Source organism: Passer montanus, unplaced genomic scaffold, assembly GCF_014805655.1.
Source record: "Passer montanus isolate IOZ18808 unplaced genomic scaffold, ASM1480565v1 scaffold21, whole genome shotgun sequence".
Taxonomy (NCBI): domain Eukaryota; kingdom Metazoa; phylum Chordata; class Aves; order Passeriformes; family Passeridae; genus Passer; species Passer montanus.
In genome coordinates, this window is record NW_024366703.1 from 15291711 (window position 1) to 15306900 (window position 15190).

At 37.4% G+C, this 15190-nt stretch overlaps 1 protein-coding gene across 5 annotated transcripts in view; it reads left to right on the forward strand.

The window, feature by feature from the left end:
• Positions 1 to 14942, forward strand: part of PLEKHA1 (pleckstrin homology domain containing A1) — a 31200-nt gene extending 16258 nt beyond the window's left edge. For 2 of the 5 annotated variants that reach the window (XM_039708842.1, XM_039708843.1), the window contains exons 5-12: positions 1165 to 1262; positions 3615 to 3746; positions 4603 to 4746; positions 5637 to 5705; positions 7828 to 7892; positions 8671 to 8734; positions 9079 to 9168; positions 12393 to 14942. In XM_039708842.1, the coding sequence (XP_039564776.1) occupies positions 1165 to 1262; positions 3615 to 3746; positions 4603 to 4746; positions 5637 to 5705; positions 7828 to 7892; positions 8671 to 8734; positions 9079 to 9168; positions 12393 to 12722 (992 nt within the window). In that variant the 3' untranslated portion in view covers positions 12723 to 14942. Of the gene's footprint in view, positions 1 to 1164; positions 1263 to 3614; positions 3747 to 4602; positions 4747 to 5636; positions 5706 to 7827; positions 7893 to 8670; positions 8735 to 9078; positions 9169 to 10251; positions 10357 to 12392 lie in introns of all 5 variants that reach the window. The other 3 variants (XM_039708846.1, XM_039708844.1, XM_039708845.1) reach the window with 3 other exon arrangements.
• Positions 14943 to 15190: the final 248 nt, after the last annotated feature.

The following is a 15190-nucleotide window of genomic DNA, read 5'->3' on the forward strand; positions in this document are numbered from 1 at the left end:
CTGCCTGTCAGCTGGGAAGACAAGAAATTTAACTATTGAAATCTGTTTTACTGATGAAAGAGTTGATTTAATTGATGTAAAAATACTGTCAGCCAATGCTCTTAAGTCAAATTTCAGCTTCTGTTGCTGCACAAAAACCAAAATTATTGGGATGCCTTCTAAGTTTAAATTTGTTCAAAATTTACTGAAGCTTTAGATAATCCTAAAGCTCCTCCTGGTTTTAGGCAAGTACCTGGTGTGTCAGTTCAGTGCCATCTACAGATTACAGATTCCTCTGCACATCTGTGGAGGGCTTTGTCCTCAGCACTTGTAAAGTTTCTCCTGTCAGTGGCTCAGCTCTAAAACACCTTAATGATCCATGATGCTGGCTTAAATATCTCTAATTTGTTAAAGAGTTTTCATACTTTTTTACTGAAAAGTTTTCATTCTTTGTAGAGGAAAAATACAAATTTACTCTCTTTATATTCAGATGGTTTTAATCACCATAAAACTTATTTCAAGAATTAGCCATGTTTTTTTTTTTTACTGTTACACTGAAATGTGTTTGTCTTTTTTTGATAATGGACGCCAGGGGTTGTGAGGTAGAGATATAAACTCATTAAAATATGTTTCTCTGCCAAGTCACTAAAGTAAAATAATATTTGTGTTGTAGCTGTCTTAAAGTTGTTTGGTCCTGTGCATGATATACTTAGTAATTAATACTGATTTTCCCAGCAATTAAACATTTTTTTTAAAAAGTAAATCAGTGACCATAGTCATGTTCATAATGTCACAAAAGATCACAGATTCTGGGCAGAGGATTAAAAGGAGGAATTGTAGAAGTCCCCAGGTATAAAACTTGTTGTATGGGGAAATTGAGAAAGAGGAAATGGAACTGCAAAATATTTTGATAACATTCAAGACTTCATTTCTATGTTGGAAAATCAATTTTCAAAGTTTGTATCATGCCATTTAAGTGGAGAGCTTAAATTAATTTTTATTTTTTTTTAGAATAAAGCAATCAAGTGGATTTATGTGCCTTAAGATGACTTTCTAAAATGAAACACAACAGAGCACTTAAATACTTTAAATGGAATTCTCATCTGAAATCAAATCTTTTCATAATGATATTAAGTTTGCTCTTAAATTTCAGTGTTGTTAACTTTTCATAATGGTTTTTAACAGTTATGAATGCAGGGATGAGAAAATACTTTCTACAAGCCAATGATCAGCAGGACCTAGTTGAATGGGTAAATGTTCTGAACAAAGCTACCAAAATCACAGTAAGTGGCTGAGTTGATATTTAGCAGTGCTTTCAAATGGTGACTGTCTCAAGGTGCTTAAATGTAACCTTTGCCTCCAGTTTCTATCACCACAAACAAATCTTGGCTTGACTTTGCAGTACTTGGAGAAACTTTAGAGAACTGCCCCTAAATTTGAGTTTCATTTTCTTTTTGAAAATTGAATAAAAGATAATATATTTAATTACAGTATATGATTTTTTCTAATAATTTAAAATTAACTGTGCACACTTGATATTATTTGAAATATCCAGAAGACACTAGCAAACAATAAAAAATACACATACTTTACCTGCTGTCAAAAGCTGGTATTTCTTAAAGTATTACTTAAATATTGATCAAGCTCTAAAGTTTCTCTCCTGATTTTGAGTAACATCCATGCAAAGAAACATTGATGGTTCTTCTGGTAAATGTTAAATTACTTTTCTGGGTTGTACCAGGACAAGTTGTTGTCTCATGACAGAAACCCCCACGTGTTATCTCAGTCTTTTCAGGAGGCAGAAGTTATGGTTTTGTTTTCTCCAGTTTTGGGGAAGTGATGACAGTGAACACTTCTGAGAGCACACCCCAGCAAAGATGGGGTTCTGAGCATGGGTGCACACTTTGGTGTTTGTTGTCAGTGACATTCTCATTTTTGGGTTATCTAAGGATGTTTACATGAGTTCTTTGCACTGTTTTAATATAGCCCATTCTTTGGAGTTATAAAAATGCTGCTGCTATTAATAAATTTTAAAAAAATCAGAATCACAAAGCCTTCTCACTTGTGTTTTCATAAGGAGGATGCAGCACAACCAGGCCTGAGCTGTTCCCAGTTGAAGAAATTAAGTGAATAAATAAATAAATGATTGCATCAATTTAGAGTGAATGCTGTTTATCATCTGTTTAGCTTGCATTTTAAATGGCTGGTGAAATCATTAGTATTTTGTCTTTGAAGGAACAAGCCTTTGAACAGCTCAAGTACAGCCAATTATTGAATCAAATAATTAAGATCACTCAATTATTCATTTTAATATGAGCATTGCTTGCTGCAGATTGTAATCCTCCAAGATTCATTGCATGTTTTATTCCTCTTGAGTGCTGATAATGTCAGAATGACTGTGAACCTCTGCAGCCTGGCACACTGTGTACCTGTTTCTGAGTGCTGTTTGAAAATGCCTCTGTGTGAGGAGGTGGTTGTGGGCTTGGTCTGCAGTGTTTTCAGTCGGAGTTTGTGACAGCTGAAGCACTTGCCCACAGAGCTGTATCTACAAGTCCCTGCTCTTGAAAGGCTGAGGCTCATGAGTGGCTTATCCTTCAGTGCTGGACTGGCTGGGGAGGGAGTCCCTGGCCAGCAGGACACTGTCCTGGGCTGACATCTGCTCTCAGCACTGTCTGTACTTCTCTGCAGGCTGCATTTGGTAAAACGAGCACTCCTGGGCACAGGAACTTGAATCACAGACTATAAAGTAGCTTTGGTTTCTTGTCTAGATCAGTTCAGTTCCAAGGTTTGAATGTGTCACAGTCTTGGATGGACAATTTGTGTGTCCTTCTTTCTGGAGTTTGGACGTCTTCTGTAAATAGCCAGTAGGTTGCTGGGTGGGGTATTTGGGTGTGACACTTCATCTCTTCTTGTTGAAGTCATTTCAGATGTGCTATATTAATATTAAAGGTGAAGGAGATTAGAAACTAAAAAGGTCTTGTAGTCAGTGCATTTCTTAGGTTAAAGAAATTTACTCAGAAAATTGAGTAAACTTTTTAGATCAAAACACTTACGAGGAAATTATATTCCTGTGGGTTTTGATGGCCTTAGTTCCACGTTTGAGATAATTATCTAGTAGTTACTGATAATTATGTAGGCAGGATCACTTTGGCCAGAATTTAGCAATATATGTATGATTAATGGGAGCAGTAACACAATCTTCGTGCCTGGTACATGTGAGGACAAATGCCACACTGGTCAGACACCCTGTGTGACCAAAGTCCCAGTGTTTATGGCCTTGCTGTAAAGGCACTGGGGCGTCTCCACTTTCTTACTAAAACTGAAAGCAGCTGAAAAATAAAGAACCAGTTCTGTAAATTAGCAGTGCTTTGTGAAGGTTGAGTAATGTCAATTTTATGGCAAAGCTTGCAACTGATTTCATGCACTGAAATGTCTTTATTGGCACCACTTTCCTCTTGAGCACTAAAGCATAGTCATTACAACAAATTTTTTGTGTAAACCAATTTTAGCCTTTTACAGTTAGTGACCATTTGTTAAATCCTGCTGAAAATGCCTGAAACTTCTTGAATAATGCTCAGGGCTTTTTTTTTTCTTTTTTAATGAAACTGATGTCAATTCTCACATTCCAACTGCAGGTACCAAAGCAGTCTGATCCTCTCTGCCAAATGGATAATGCAAACCGTCAGGCTGAAAGCCCAGGTGGAAAGAAGCAGGTCTCCTACAGGACAGAAATTGTTGGTGGTGTTCCCATCATTACACCCACCCAGGTAATACCCTCCAGACAAGTGGGTTATTATTTTACACACACAGCTGTACTTTTATATGCATCTTTTATTCATGCTGATTAGGAGCTCTGAGGATTTTATTCCCTTTATACAAGATTTTAAACAATTGCTTGAGTATTGATTTTTTTTGTTCACACATACCTATTAATATAATAATAGTATTTTTGTCTGTGTGAAATTAATTGTTGGTGGTAACAGTGAGGAAGTTCTGTCCCTTTAACAGAATAAAGAGGAAAAAGTTGCAAGAAAAAGTGGGGAAAAAAATTTGAGAGGCTGAACAAGCTTATGGAAGGAGAATCTGTGCAATGCTAAAGATAGAACTGAATCTGTTGCTGAAAGTTTCCTGATATGAAAATAGTTACAGATTAGATGAATATCATATAAATTATATGTGTGCTCCCAAAATGCTTTAAAAATTTGGTGAATTCTGATGTCTTGTAGTCTTAGAAATAACTTTTTATTTGCTGTAGCCACCTCTAGTGTTTTGCCCATGTTAAAAGTTTGCACTAAATACATGCATGACTTTAAATCTGTACCATTTTTTCTACTGAGTGTTGGTCAATATTATTTCAAAGTACTCAGCACATTCCTGGTTTAGTTTCTAAGAGCAGCTTACAAGCACTGACCCCTTGAGGAATCTCAGTTGTCTCTGGAAATCAGTTAAATATTTTGTTCTTTCAAATTGGAAATGAGATATGTGAGCATGGGATGATAAAGTTATTTCCTGTTGTAACTACTGTAGCTATTCCATGACCTTTAGAAAAATAAAAAAAAACCACTTGAGATCTTCTTTTTTGTTTTTCTTCTTTGAGAGTATTCTTTCTCATGTTTTTTCTAGAAAGAAGAGGTCAGTGAGGGCAGTGAAGGGGCTGACAGGAATTATTTGAAGCGGTCACAAAGTCACCTTCCTTATTTTGCTGCTAAGCATCCCCCAGATAATGCCATTATCAAAGCTGGTTACTGTGTCAAACAAGGAGCAGTGGTAAGTATTATTAAAAACAAAAGGCAATTGGCAGTGATTTTATTACTATTGACAGTAGTAAGGATTAAGTAAAGATAAAATTTATCCTCTCTTTTTATCTGTGTTACTCCTTTTCATTACTTTCTTTAGTGTTGTGTTGTTGAAGATGGAGAGGCAAAGTGTGTGCCCAGACTTCCATGTGATGGTTGGGAATTCTCCTGTTCTACATTCTGTAGAGATCCTTATTTTGCTTACTAAAAACATCTAAATTGGGACAAAAGTTCAGCGCCTGCTTTTTAAATCAGTCAAATGTTTAAAAAAAGCTGATTTTTCAGTTTAGAGGAAGAATTGTACATCTTATCAGAATGATTAACACAAGTGGAGCTGTTCATGTGATGCCTTGCTAGAAGAAGGAACAGATAGTTCAGATTAAGCAAGATACAGATCTTTGAGTTCTCAGACTCTTTTTATCTTGGATTATGAAGCTTCTTTTCGTGACATCCCTTTTTTAGTTAAAAATAAACTAGAAACCTGTGATGTATTGTCTTTCAATTTTTCCTATAGAATAGTTCTGCTGCTAAGTTTCTACAGTGTGACTAAATCTCAGAAAATAATAGCTTCAAGAATTTTTAATTTTTAAATTTTTTTCCGAAAAACTTATTAATTGTGCAAAGTCATCCATAATTGTCTTGGGGACACTAAAGATGCAAAATTTGTAATTATAATAAACTGGAATGAAAACATTATTCAAAATTAATAGTTATAAATAAATAGGAATTACAAAATACCATATACTATAAATAAAAACTAGAATGGTAAATATAATGTAATATATTCATAATACATGACATGTAAGTCTATTTTATTTTATATGTAAAATATATAAATGTGTATTTCTTTTCCCTTAACAGATGAAGAACTGGAAGAGAAGATACTTTCAATTAGATGAAAACACAATAGGATATTTCAAGTCTGAACTGGTAAATTTCCAATTCTGTGTTATTTTCCAGTGATAGTTGCAAGAAAATCTGAAGGAACATCCTTGTGTTTGAGAAATGTGCTCTGCTGCTCCTGCAGCTCTTGAGTCTGTACTGTAATAATTTTTCATTATAGGGATGAACAAAAAAATTAATGGGGCAACTGTTCAATCTGTTTGGGAGCCTGCCTGTAGGGCACTGAAGAACAGTCATAAAAGCTCCTCTGCAGTCACCCTGATTCTTGTATTAGTACTTTGTCTTTTTGCACTCTCATAGAATTAATTGTGTTGTTGAAATAGCTGATCACTGTGAGAAAGACAAAACTGTAATCCTGCAATTCGTAATTTAAAGTTAGAATTATGCTTTATCATCCAGATGATGGGCTCTTCTCCTACACATTTGTTTCACCAGGGCAGCCAAGATGGACAAAAACCTTTTGATTTTCTGTTCAACAGCAACGTTTGCAGAGTTTTTTAGTTTCATGACCTTTCTTCTTCCTCTGTCACTCTGAGTTTTTGGCTGATTTTGGCCAGATGTGAAGTGCCTTCAGGCTTCATTTAAAAATTAAATGGCTGGTTCTGAAGACAGTAAGATGTGGGATTCCTTTTTTGGGAAAACAGAAAAGCTGTGCCTAAGGAATGAAATATGAGTTTTAAAATATTATAAATTAAGGAGAATTGAGTTTACAAGCCAAACATAAGATGTAAAATGTCAAGAACCCAAATTTCAGGCTGTTTCTGAAGTTAACTTTGATTTCATTTCTAATGAGGGCGTCTGCAACAGTAGCAGGGGTTTGATCTTGCACCATTATCTTTGTTAAGCTGTCAGCAGAACAATTCTGACTCATTGCCTATAAGAAACCCTCTATTTTTATTTTAAAAACAAATCTGAGCTCAGATTGCTCACAAACAAGTTCTAACCCAGTGAAGAATTATACTGTGGGACAGGATAATAGAAGGATGATGGAAATGCTCTCACTTTTAGTGTTGCATCGTGTTCATGGAGCCTGTGCCAGGCCACAGGAGCACAGTGGAATACAGGCAGTGTGAGACTCAGAAAATGATCATTTCTGAGCTGGGCTTTTCCCTCCCTCCAGGAGGTGTCTGTACTCCAGAGATGATCTCCACAGTTGATGTATTACTTTGAAAATTCGTTTTAGTGGATGATTGAATCTAAGAACAGCAGAGAAGAGATACAAGGAGAACAATAACTGAAAACATTGGGTTTTAAACTTTCTACATTTGATCTGCTGAAGAGCAAAATGATCTAATGGAAACTGCTCTTGGAGCATGGTTACATCTGGGTGATATTTGCTGCTTGCTCAGCATAAATCTCCTAAGTATCTGTCACAGAAATGGTAGGGGGAGTCATTCCAGAGCTGAAAGCTTTTGTTTTCTCTGGAAGTTGTAGCCAACTGAAGCAATCCATTGTAACTCAGTTTAAAGAAATCACAGTGGGAGGTAAAATAAGTTGTTGTTTGTTTGTAATTTGCTGCAACAGCCACTGGAAAATAATAATATGTGTGACATTATGTTGTCATGGGAAAAGTGAAAGTGTTGCTGTTTGAATGTTCTCACTTTTTTACTGTTGTGTGAAACTTTAACACTTATTTTTGCTATGGTAACAATTTCTGGATGCTTTGAGAGTATTTGTTCTTTTACAGGTGTTAAGGACTGGTTTCTTTGTAGTACTTTAACTGTATCAATACAATACAATTGTATTAATACAATTAAATCTTATTTAAAGCCATGTCATGCAGTCCAATTAACATAGCCTCTTCTATGGAAGCATTTCATAGCAAATTAATGTAATCAGAATTTTAATGAAATGAGCTGCTTGAGGCCAGAGTCAGTTGTCTGATCTGGTTAGGGGAACAGGACAGCATGGTTGTCTTCATTGTAGTATGGAATTAATGTTTTGGGAGGTTTTGCTTCTTGATTGGTCCTCCTCTTCATTGCAAGTGCCATGGTTGGTTTAAAAAAGCAAATGAAATTTTGCTTGACACCACTTTTTTCATAGTGACTGCCTTGAAAGTCTCATTTAAGGAAGACTGCTGCTGTCCTGGCCTCTGGCTTTCTGTTCTGGTTGTTAGAGGCACTGCACTAAAACATCCTTCTTTTTTCAGGAAAAGGAGCCCCTCAGGGTTATACCACTTAAGGAGGTCCATAAAGTTCAGGAATGCAAACAGAGGTGAGGAGGGAAGCACTGATGTCATTACATGGGGTGGAATTCCCTGCTTGGTCATGGCCAGGCTGCTCCTTGGAGAACTGCTCAGTAACTTCACTTGATGTGTGCATGTGGGGTGTTCTTTATGGGGCAGCACAATGTTTTGTGCATTAAATGGGTTTTGAGGGTTCTGTATTAATGTGTGCTTCAAACTTGCAAATTTGCACAAAGCCAGAAAGGAATATCATGGAACCAAGAGTTAGAGATGTGTGGGTGCTGTCTGATCTGAGGCAGCAGTTTCAGGAGTCTCTATTCTGCTTACATAATCTCTAAACCTTAACTTTAACTCATCTTAGATGGATGAATGGGGCTGAGAACACTCATCACCCTCCTACCAAATGGCAATATACTAAAAAGTAATTGCTTTTGTAGCACTTGAGATACTGATTTTCCTGGTTTTTTTCTTTAGCAGACTACTTACAGAAGTTTGACTAGAATGATAAATATTTTTTAACAACATATGATTTAGAATGTTCCAATTAAAAATGTATGATAAATATTTTTAGCCTTAATGTTATGTGATTTTAAATGTTCCAGTTAAAAATACATGTAGTTGCACATGTGCCACTGGTAAACTAAAGAGTCTCAGGGCTAAAATTAGTAAAAAAAACAACAGTAGAGTGATAAAGAAATGCAAATTCAGACAGCAAATGCTCTGATTCTTTGCCAGTTCTACAGTCTTGTTAAAATACAGTAGGAAAGTTGTACTTGCTTTTGAAGTATTTTTGTATTTCATTTGCAGTGATATAATGATGAGAGACAATCTCTTTGAAATTGTAACAACTTCTCGAACCTTTTATGTGCAGGTAATTTCTTTTTTTTTAACTTTGGGCAAAGCCAAGAGACTGCCAGAGTTAAATACACTTTAAAAGTGAAATAGCAGCACTTCTTCACTTTAACCATGGCATGATTTTCAGGGGAAATGTGATCTTCAGGGTATTTTATTTACTGCTTTATGTACCTGTATATATTCTGGAGTAACTTCAGAGTAAGAAATGTCTGGGTTAAGAAATAAAGTCCGCCTGTAAGAAATGAGGTCCCCGTGGGTTTGAGTAGCACACTGAGCAGCAGGGATAGGTTGTGCTGCAGGTGGTGGGGCAGTGGGCAGGCTGAGGGCTGCTGCTGACCGTGGTGTTGTTGTTGGCTGCAGGCAGACAGCCCCGAGGACATGCACAGCTGGATCAAGGCCATTTCTGGGGCCATCGTAGCGCAGCGGGGACCGGGCAGATCGGCGGCTTCCGTACGTCACCCTGTCACCCTGCACCTCAGAGGGGATGCCAGTAGCTCCTGTTCACTTGTGCCATTCCGTCCTGGCTCTTCCTTCTGCCTTCCCTCTTTCCTGTCCTGTAGTAACGTGGCCTCTTTGCATGAACTTTCAAACATAAAACACTTTCTGTCTTTAATGGAGCACTGTTTTAGTCATACCTGTGACTTTCTGTGCATTGTTTGTCTTGAACATGTAGATAATGCAGTGCTAACCTAGAGAAATCCAATGTGATCTGTCACTATTACTACTTTGGGAGTTAAATTAAAACTTTCTAATTCTTGTGAGGTATTTCTGCTAATTGCTGTGTTTTGCAATCAAATGACAATATCCTAATTTCTTTGTAACTACTCTCACTGCTAAATTGTCATTCTCTATTGCTGATAGTTTATTGTATATGCAGATACAGATGAAAATTTAAACTTAGATCTGTGCTCACATGAATGAGTTCTTGCTGTTGGAAATGCAGTGAGAACAGCATCTTGTAGTACTGAACTGGGGCACTGTGACAAGTGTTAATATTCCTGAAGCCACATGGATGCCAGCATTTCATACCTACTAGCATTTCAACTGTATTAGGTGTTTAGCACAAAGGTCATTAACTTGTGGAAAGTAGTGAGAGTTACTCTGGTGTCACAGTGTCTCCAAGTATGTCCAGATGTAGCACCAGGAATACTTCACAGTTGGTATTGCATGCTGTGTTTTTCATTTTCTGTCTCTGGGATGTTTTGTAATGAACTGGATGCATTACCCCTATAATGTGAAATCTGATAATTCAAACCTGGCTTTTGACTACAAATTTGCATTGATACCATGTTTCTGGTATCTCACCCAAGTTCTCAACCAGTTTTTGGTAGCTGCTTCATGCTTTTAAATAAAACTTCCTGATACAAATTTTCTCTTTGTGGGGGCAATGAAAACAGCAGGTAACTTTTCTTTCTGTACGCTTTTTTCCCTGTGTGGTTTTTTTTTTTTTTTGTGTGGGGCTAACTGAGCAATGTAGCTATGACTGTCTGCATCACTTCTTGTTCCCTGTGTTGTCCTCTCTCCCAAGTCCAGGTGACTCTAATCTTAGCTTTGCACTGTGTTCCAGATGCGGCAGGCCAGAAGGCTGTCGAATCCTTGTATACAGAGGTATACATCAAGAACTGGTGAATGCAGCACGTATGTGGGCTCTCATGGAAACTCGCCTTCTTAACAGAGGGCTAGGACTAGACACTAATTTGCACTATAAAACAAACTAAAAAATAATGCTGCCTGTTGTCATTATCATTACTGAAAACTAACTCATCAATAATATCGTTCACTCACAGGTTTGCACTGTTTTTTCTTGCTTTTAAAATGATTGGAAATGAAAAACACCAAAACCACTGCTTATATGTCAAAGCACAGTAAATATTTAACCATAAGTGATGTCACTTTAATAGGAAAGCACTAAAACTAATTTGCATGAGAGTTCATATTTCCATTTTACTTTACATTTGTTTTGAAACTGCGCCAAAGTGACATTAAATGGAAGCTGCCCACAAACTAATACAGATGAGTGCACACAGAACATGCACATTGTAACTCTGGCATTTGCAAGGGTCTAAAGTAGCCTGATCTGCATGGCTTATGAGATCTCTGCATGAAATGATTAGTTCAAACATAGAAGCATTATATAATAATCAATACCCTCTCAAAGCATTCAAAGCAGGGAGCAGTGCAGCAGCACAGTCTCTTAACTGTGAAATTACAGCCAGTGTGGGTAGTAAAATCTGGATATCCTTCAGGGCAGCTTAGCAAAAATTCAGAGGTCTTGTCCTAATATCCCTTTTGTCCTATTTGGTGAAGTAAAATTATTAGTAAGAACAGTAGGTAAATCAGTGAATCATAAGTTCTGCTAAAGCAAACCTTTTTCCTTAAGAGGAGTATCAAGTCAGGTATGAAATAAGGCAATGTAAATGATGTGAAATACCAAACTCAAGTCCAAAAAAAAGTTGCACAGGTTCATCCAATAGCATTAAGCTCATTTATAAAAAGAAATATGGTAGTACTTGGCAGAATCCATTCTGATTAAATTTATTAATTCATATGTCATGAGAATGTCATAACATTCTAAAAGAAACTTGAAAAACTACAGTGAAAAAAAAAGTATTTAATTTAGGATTTATATTTGCATCTTGGACACACATCTGTGATGGGTTTGGGGTTTTTTTTGGCTAACAAATGTGCTTGAGAAATGCCTTGATTTGTGTGTGCACATGGGCTGGCAGATTCCTTTAGTTCCTGGACTAACACTGGTGATGGCAGACCTGGCAGCAGCTGCAGCTCCTAATGCACACACAGTTCACTGCAACATTACACAGCATTTGGATCAGGGCATTTCAGACCCAGCACTGCTCAGGGATTTGAGACATCCTGACAGAACTGATGGATGCAGTGCAGAGCCCAAGGAACTTCTTGTTCCTGTTCAGGTCAGGCTATCCCAGGACATCCAAATGGCATTCCATGCCTGTTCTTCAGACAACTAAATCATTCCTGGCTAGTCTGGGGACTTGTTTTAGTCAGTAAGTAAATGGTGGCAGATATTTTGATAGTTATGTAAAGGTCAGCAGAATAATGATAATAAACACAAAACAATAACTTGCATGGAAGGAGTAGCTTAAGTATCAGTTTCTTTTCTAGGTCATTAACTTTGAAAATTTTTAGATAGCCTTGATAGCATAAAATTTTTGTCTGGTCCTGGTGAGAAATTGGGAAGATTTGGTGCTCCAAGAACAGGGAACAGTAAAATGTGCATTGCTTCAGGATCCAGGATATGAGAGCTTGATTTATATGAATAGGTCTGAATACATTTTTCTTTTGGAAAGATGTGCCTTTAAAGTGTGCATCTTCCAGAGGTTATTGAACATCTCAGTAAAATGAGGAGCCTAAATTGCTGGACTAAAGTCTACAGAGCTGCTGTGCTTGATTTAAGAATTCAATTTCATAGAATGCAGCAGCTGATGCTGCTGTCACACGCTGCTGTGAGCTCACACTCAGTAAATAGTGCCTCACAAAGCACCTGCCTCCTGCTGCCGTGGCTGATGCTTCGCTTTGTGTATTTTCTGTCTCGATATTTTTATTTTTTGTTTTTTTGTGAGTGTGAAATCTGAAAAACTGCGTCTTTCCAACGCGACATCAGCCACTTCATCTGACACATTCCCTTCTTTTTCCAGGAGCATCCCGAGCCTTCTTCCGAACCCGGCCATGCTGTCCGTGCTGCCGGCGCAGCCGCAGCCAGCTCACATTCCACAGCCCCTCACGGCAGCCCTCTGGCCCCAGCCCCTCACCCCAAACCCCCTGCCTTGGAGAAGCGAGGATTTCACGAGTCTTTTACCAAGGCCAAGCCAAGGAGCTACAAGATCCAGGCTGTCGCTCCAAGAGAATCAACTTCCAAAGTGACTGAACGGGGCCCTTGGGAACCCCGGAGCAAAAATGGCACTCAGGAACAGGATCCTGGCCTTGTGGATCTGGATGATGCAAGCCTTCCAGTTAGTGATGTGTAGGCATGGAAGCGTTTGGAGAATGATCCATTTGTTCGGTCCTTTAATTTCCTTGCTGGGACTTTGAACCAAAGAAAATTCCAGGAAATGAGAACAAAAAAACAAAAAAAAACAAAAACAAACCGGAGCACTGCTGTTATATATAGAAATGTGTGTGTTCTGTGCACACATGGGTATATATAATGTGTTTGTGTGTTGCCTTTCAGCTGAGGGTCAGAGATGGACCTTAGGCATTTTCTCAAAGCCTGATAGTAAATCACTTACTAGGGAGGGGCCAAACTGCACAGTTTAGGGAAAAAAAAAAACCCAAAATGCATTAAACAAACAAACAAAAAAAAGTACTTCTGCAAGTAAGCAAGGTACCAGCAACTTCTAATTCCTAATCTGGCAGGTTTACTAAATTTGCAACTAATGCTCTATTTTGGAGAACTTGTTGCCAACAAATGTGATTATTTAATTTCATCTTAAACTACAGTAAGATTTTAGGCATATATGAGAATTTTTTCTCTCCGTGACTTTCAGATACCAGGAAATGCACAAAATGTTTCTTCTGTTCTTTAAGATCAACAGTGTCAACTGATTTGTTATCAGAACAAGAATTCTGAACTCCCTTGGAATTCTAGTTATGGTGCTGTAAAATTTCCACTAAAATAATATTTTGAATAGTCAGCCTATTTTTGATGCACTCCTAAAGGTGGGTTATAACCTTTTGCACATTTGGATTTTCATGGACTGCATGTATTGGTGTTTTGGAGGGGGGGAGAAGAGAATTTGGACTTTGGAATTTGGACACTTTAGATCTTTTTAACTAAGTAGGGTTTATGTTGTGTTACATTAGGCTTTGCAGCAATTATGTTTTCTTAAATGTTTAAATGTACTGTTTGGTTACTGTTTTGAGAATGATTTCCTTCCCAGCGCTTTGTGAGCAGTTCTTGTTTCTGTATTGATCAGTGGAAGAGCCCCTTTAGTTGTGTTGTTATTGGTACTGAACTGTTCCTAGTCCTGCAATCGTGGCCTATAACTTTTGGTGCACTAAGAATCTGAAGTGCCTGTGTTTTCTCTCACATTGTTGAAACACTTTTGGGTTAGTGATGTACACAGACCATTCTTACTGGGTTTGAGCATTGGCTTGGAGTTGCTCTGGATAGCATAGCTTGAAACAGCTCTTTAAAACAAAATTTCTGCCAGGGGTACCAGTGTTCTGGTGTTGCACCCACTGCTGTGCAATATGTGTTCTTAAAAAGTGAGTATTTGTTGTTTGTGTACATTGTGTTATGGGGCATCAGTGATGCCAGCGAGGAGAACCTTTACATTTCAAGTATTGGATTAGGTGGAGTGTACTTTTCATCATTTTTGGAAAAAAACCCATTTGCTTTAATCCCAACCCCACAAATATCTCATGCTGCTGCTTACTGTGATCCTGATTGTCCAGCTTTGTGAGACTTTCTTGTCTGCTGGAACGTAAGATACATATCAGGCAAGTCCATCTTCTCTCCAACTTCCAAACTGACTTCCTGCTTGAGAGATGTGGATGGCTTTACCACAGCAATTTGTTGATCCCAGGACAGAATAATTGGTGTCATACAAGAATGGAATATAATGATGTCAAAACCTTAAATTATATCAGCACCTTCTTTTGGTTTCGGTTTATTTTTTTTATCCATAAGCTAACTAACCACTGTCTTAAGGCAGTGGTGTCTGTAAATTACTGGTTTTGTTTGACTTTAGATATATGTGAAAACTAGCACAAATTGGAAATTACTGTAAATGTCTGTACTAGTATTGTAGGTCTTAATTTCTATAAAAATAAACCATTAGCTCTTTAAAAGCTTATTTTTTCACAAGTACATTCTGTGTGGAAGACACTTTGCATTGTAATATTTTTACTGTAGTCTAACATCTGAAATCACTTGCTCTGGTACAGCTTTCACACTGCATGGTCATTTTATTGTATTTTGGTATTGGCAATTTTACACATTGGGTGGAGGTAAAGCAGCTCCATTATGGGACTTACAAAAAGAGGGAAAAAGAGAAAAACGAAAAAAAGAAATGAACTACTGTTGTAGTTCAGTAGCATAGGGAAATATTTGTGGTTGGTCACTGTCAGGGTCTCCTATTTATCAGTACTTTTATAAATCTATGAAAATTGTTAAATTATTTTAGAAACAGTGCTGTAAATATGTCACATTTAAATTGTCAATAAATCAGTTTGGGTAACTTAAACTAACATCTGGTTGAGTTTCTTTGCACCATGACAAGTATTTGATCAGAGCAATATATTATTTTTCAGCATGTAAGAGATCAGATTCTCCCTTATCCAGCCATAGCATCTCTAATTCTTCAAATCTAATCAGGTTGTGTAGTCTGAGAATGAAATTGAACAGACCAAGCTGATTTTCTTGTGCTAATCTCAGTTTCTTCTGTGGAAGTTTTACATGTTAGGCAAGGGATGTTGATAAAAACCACACTGT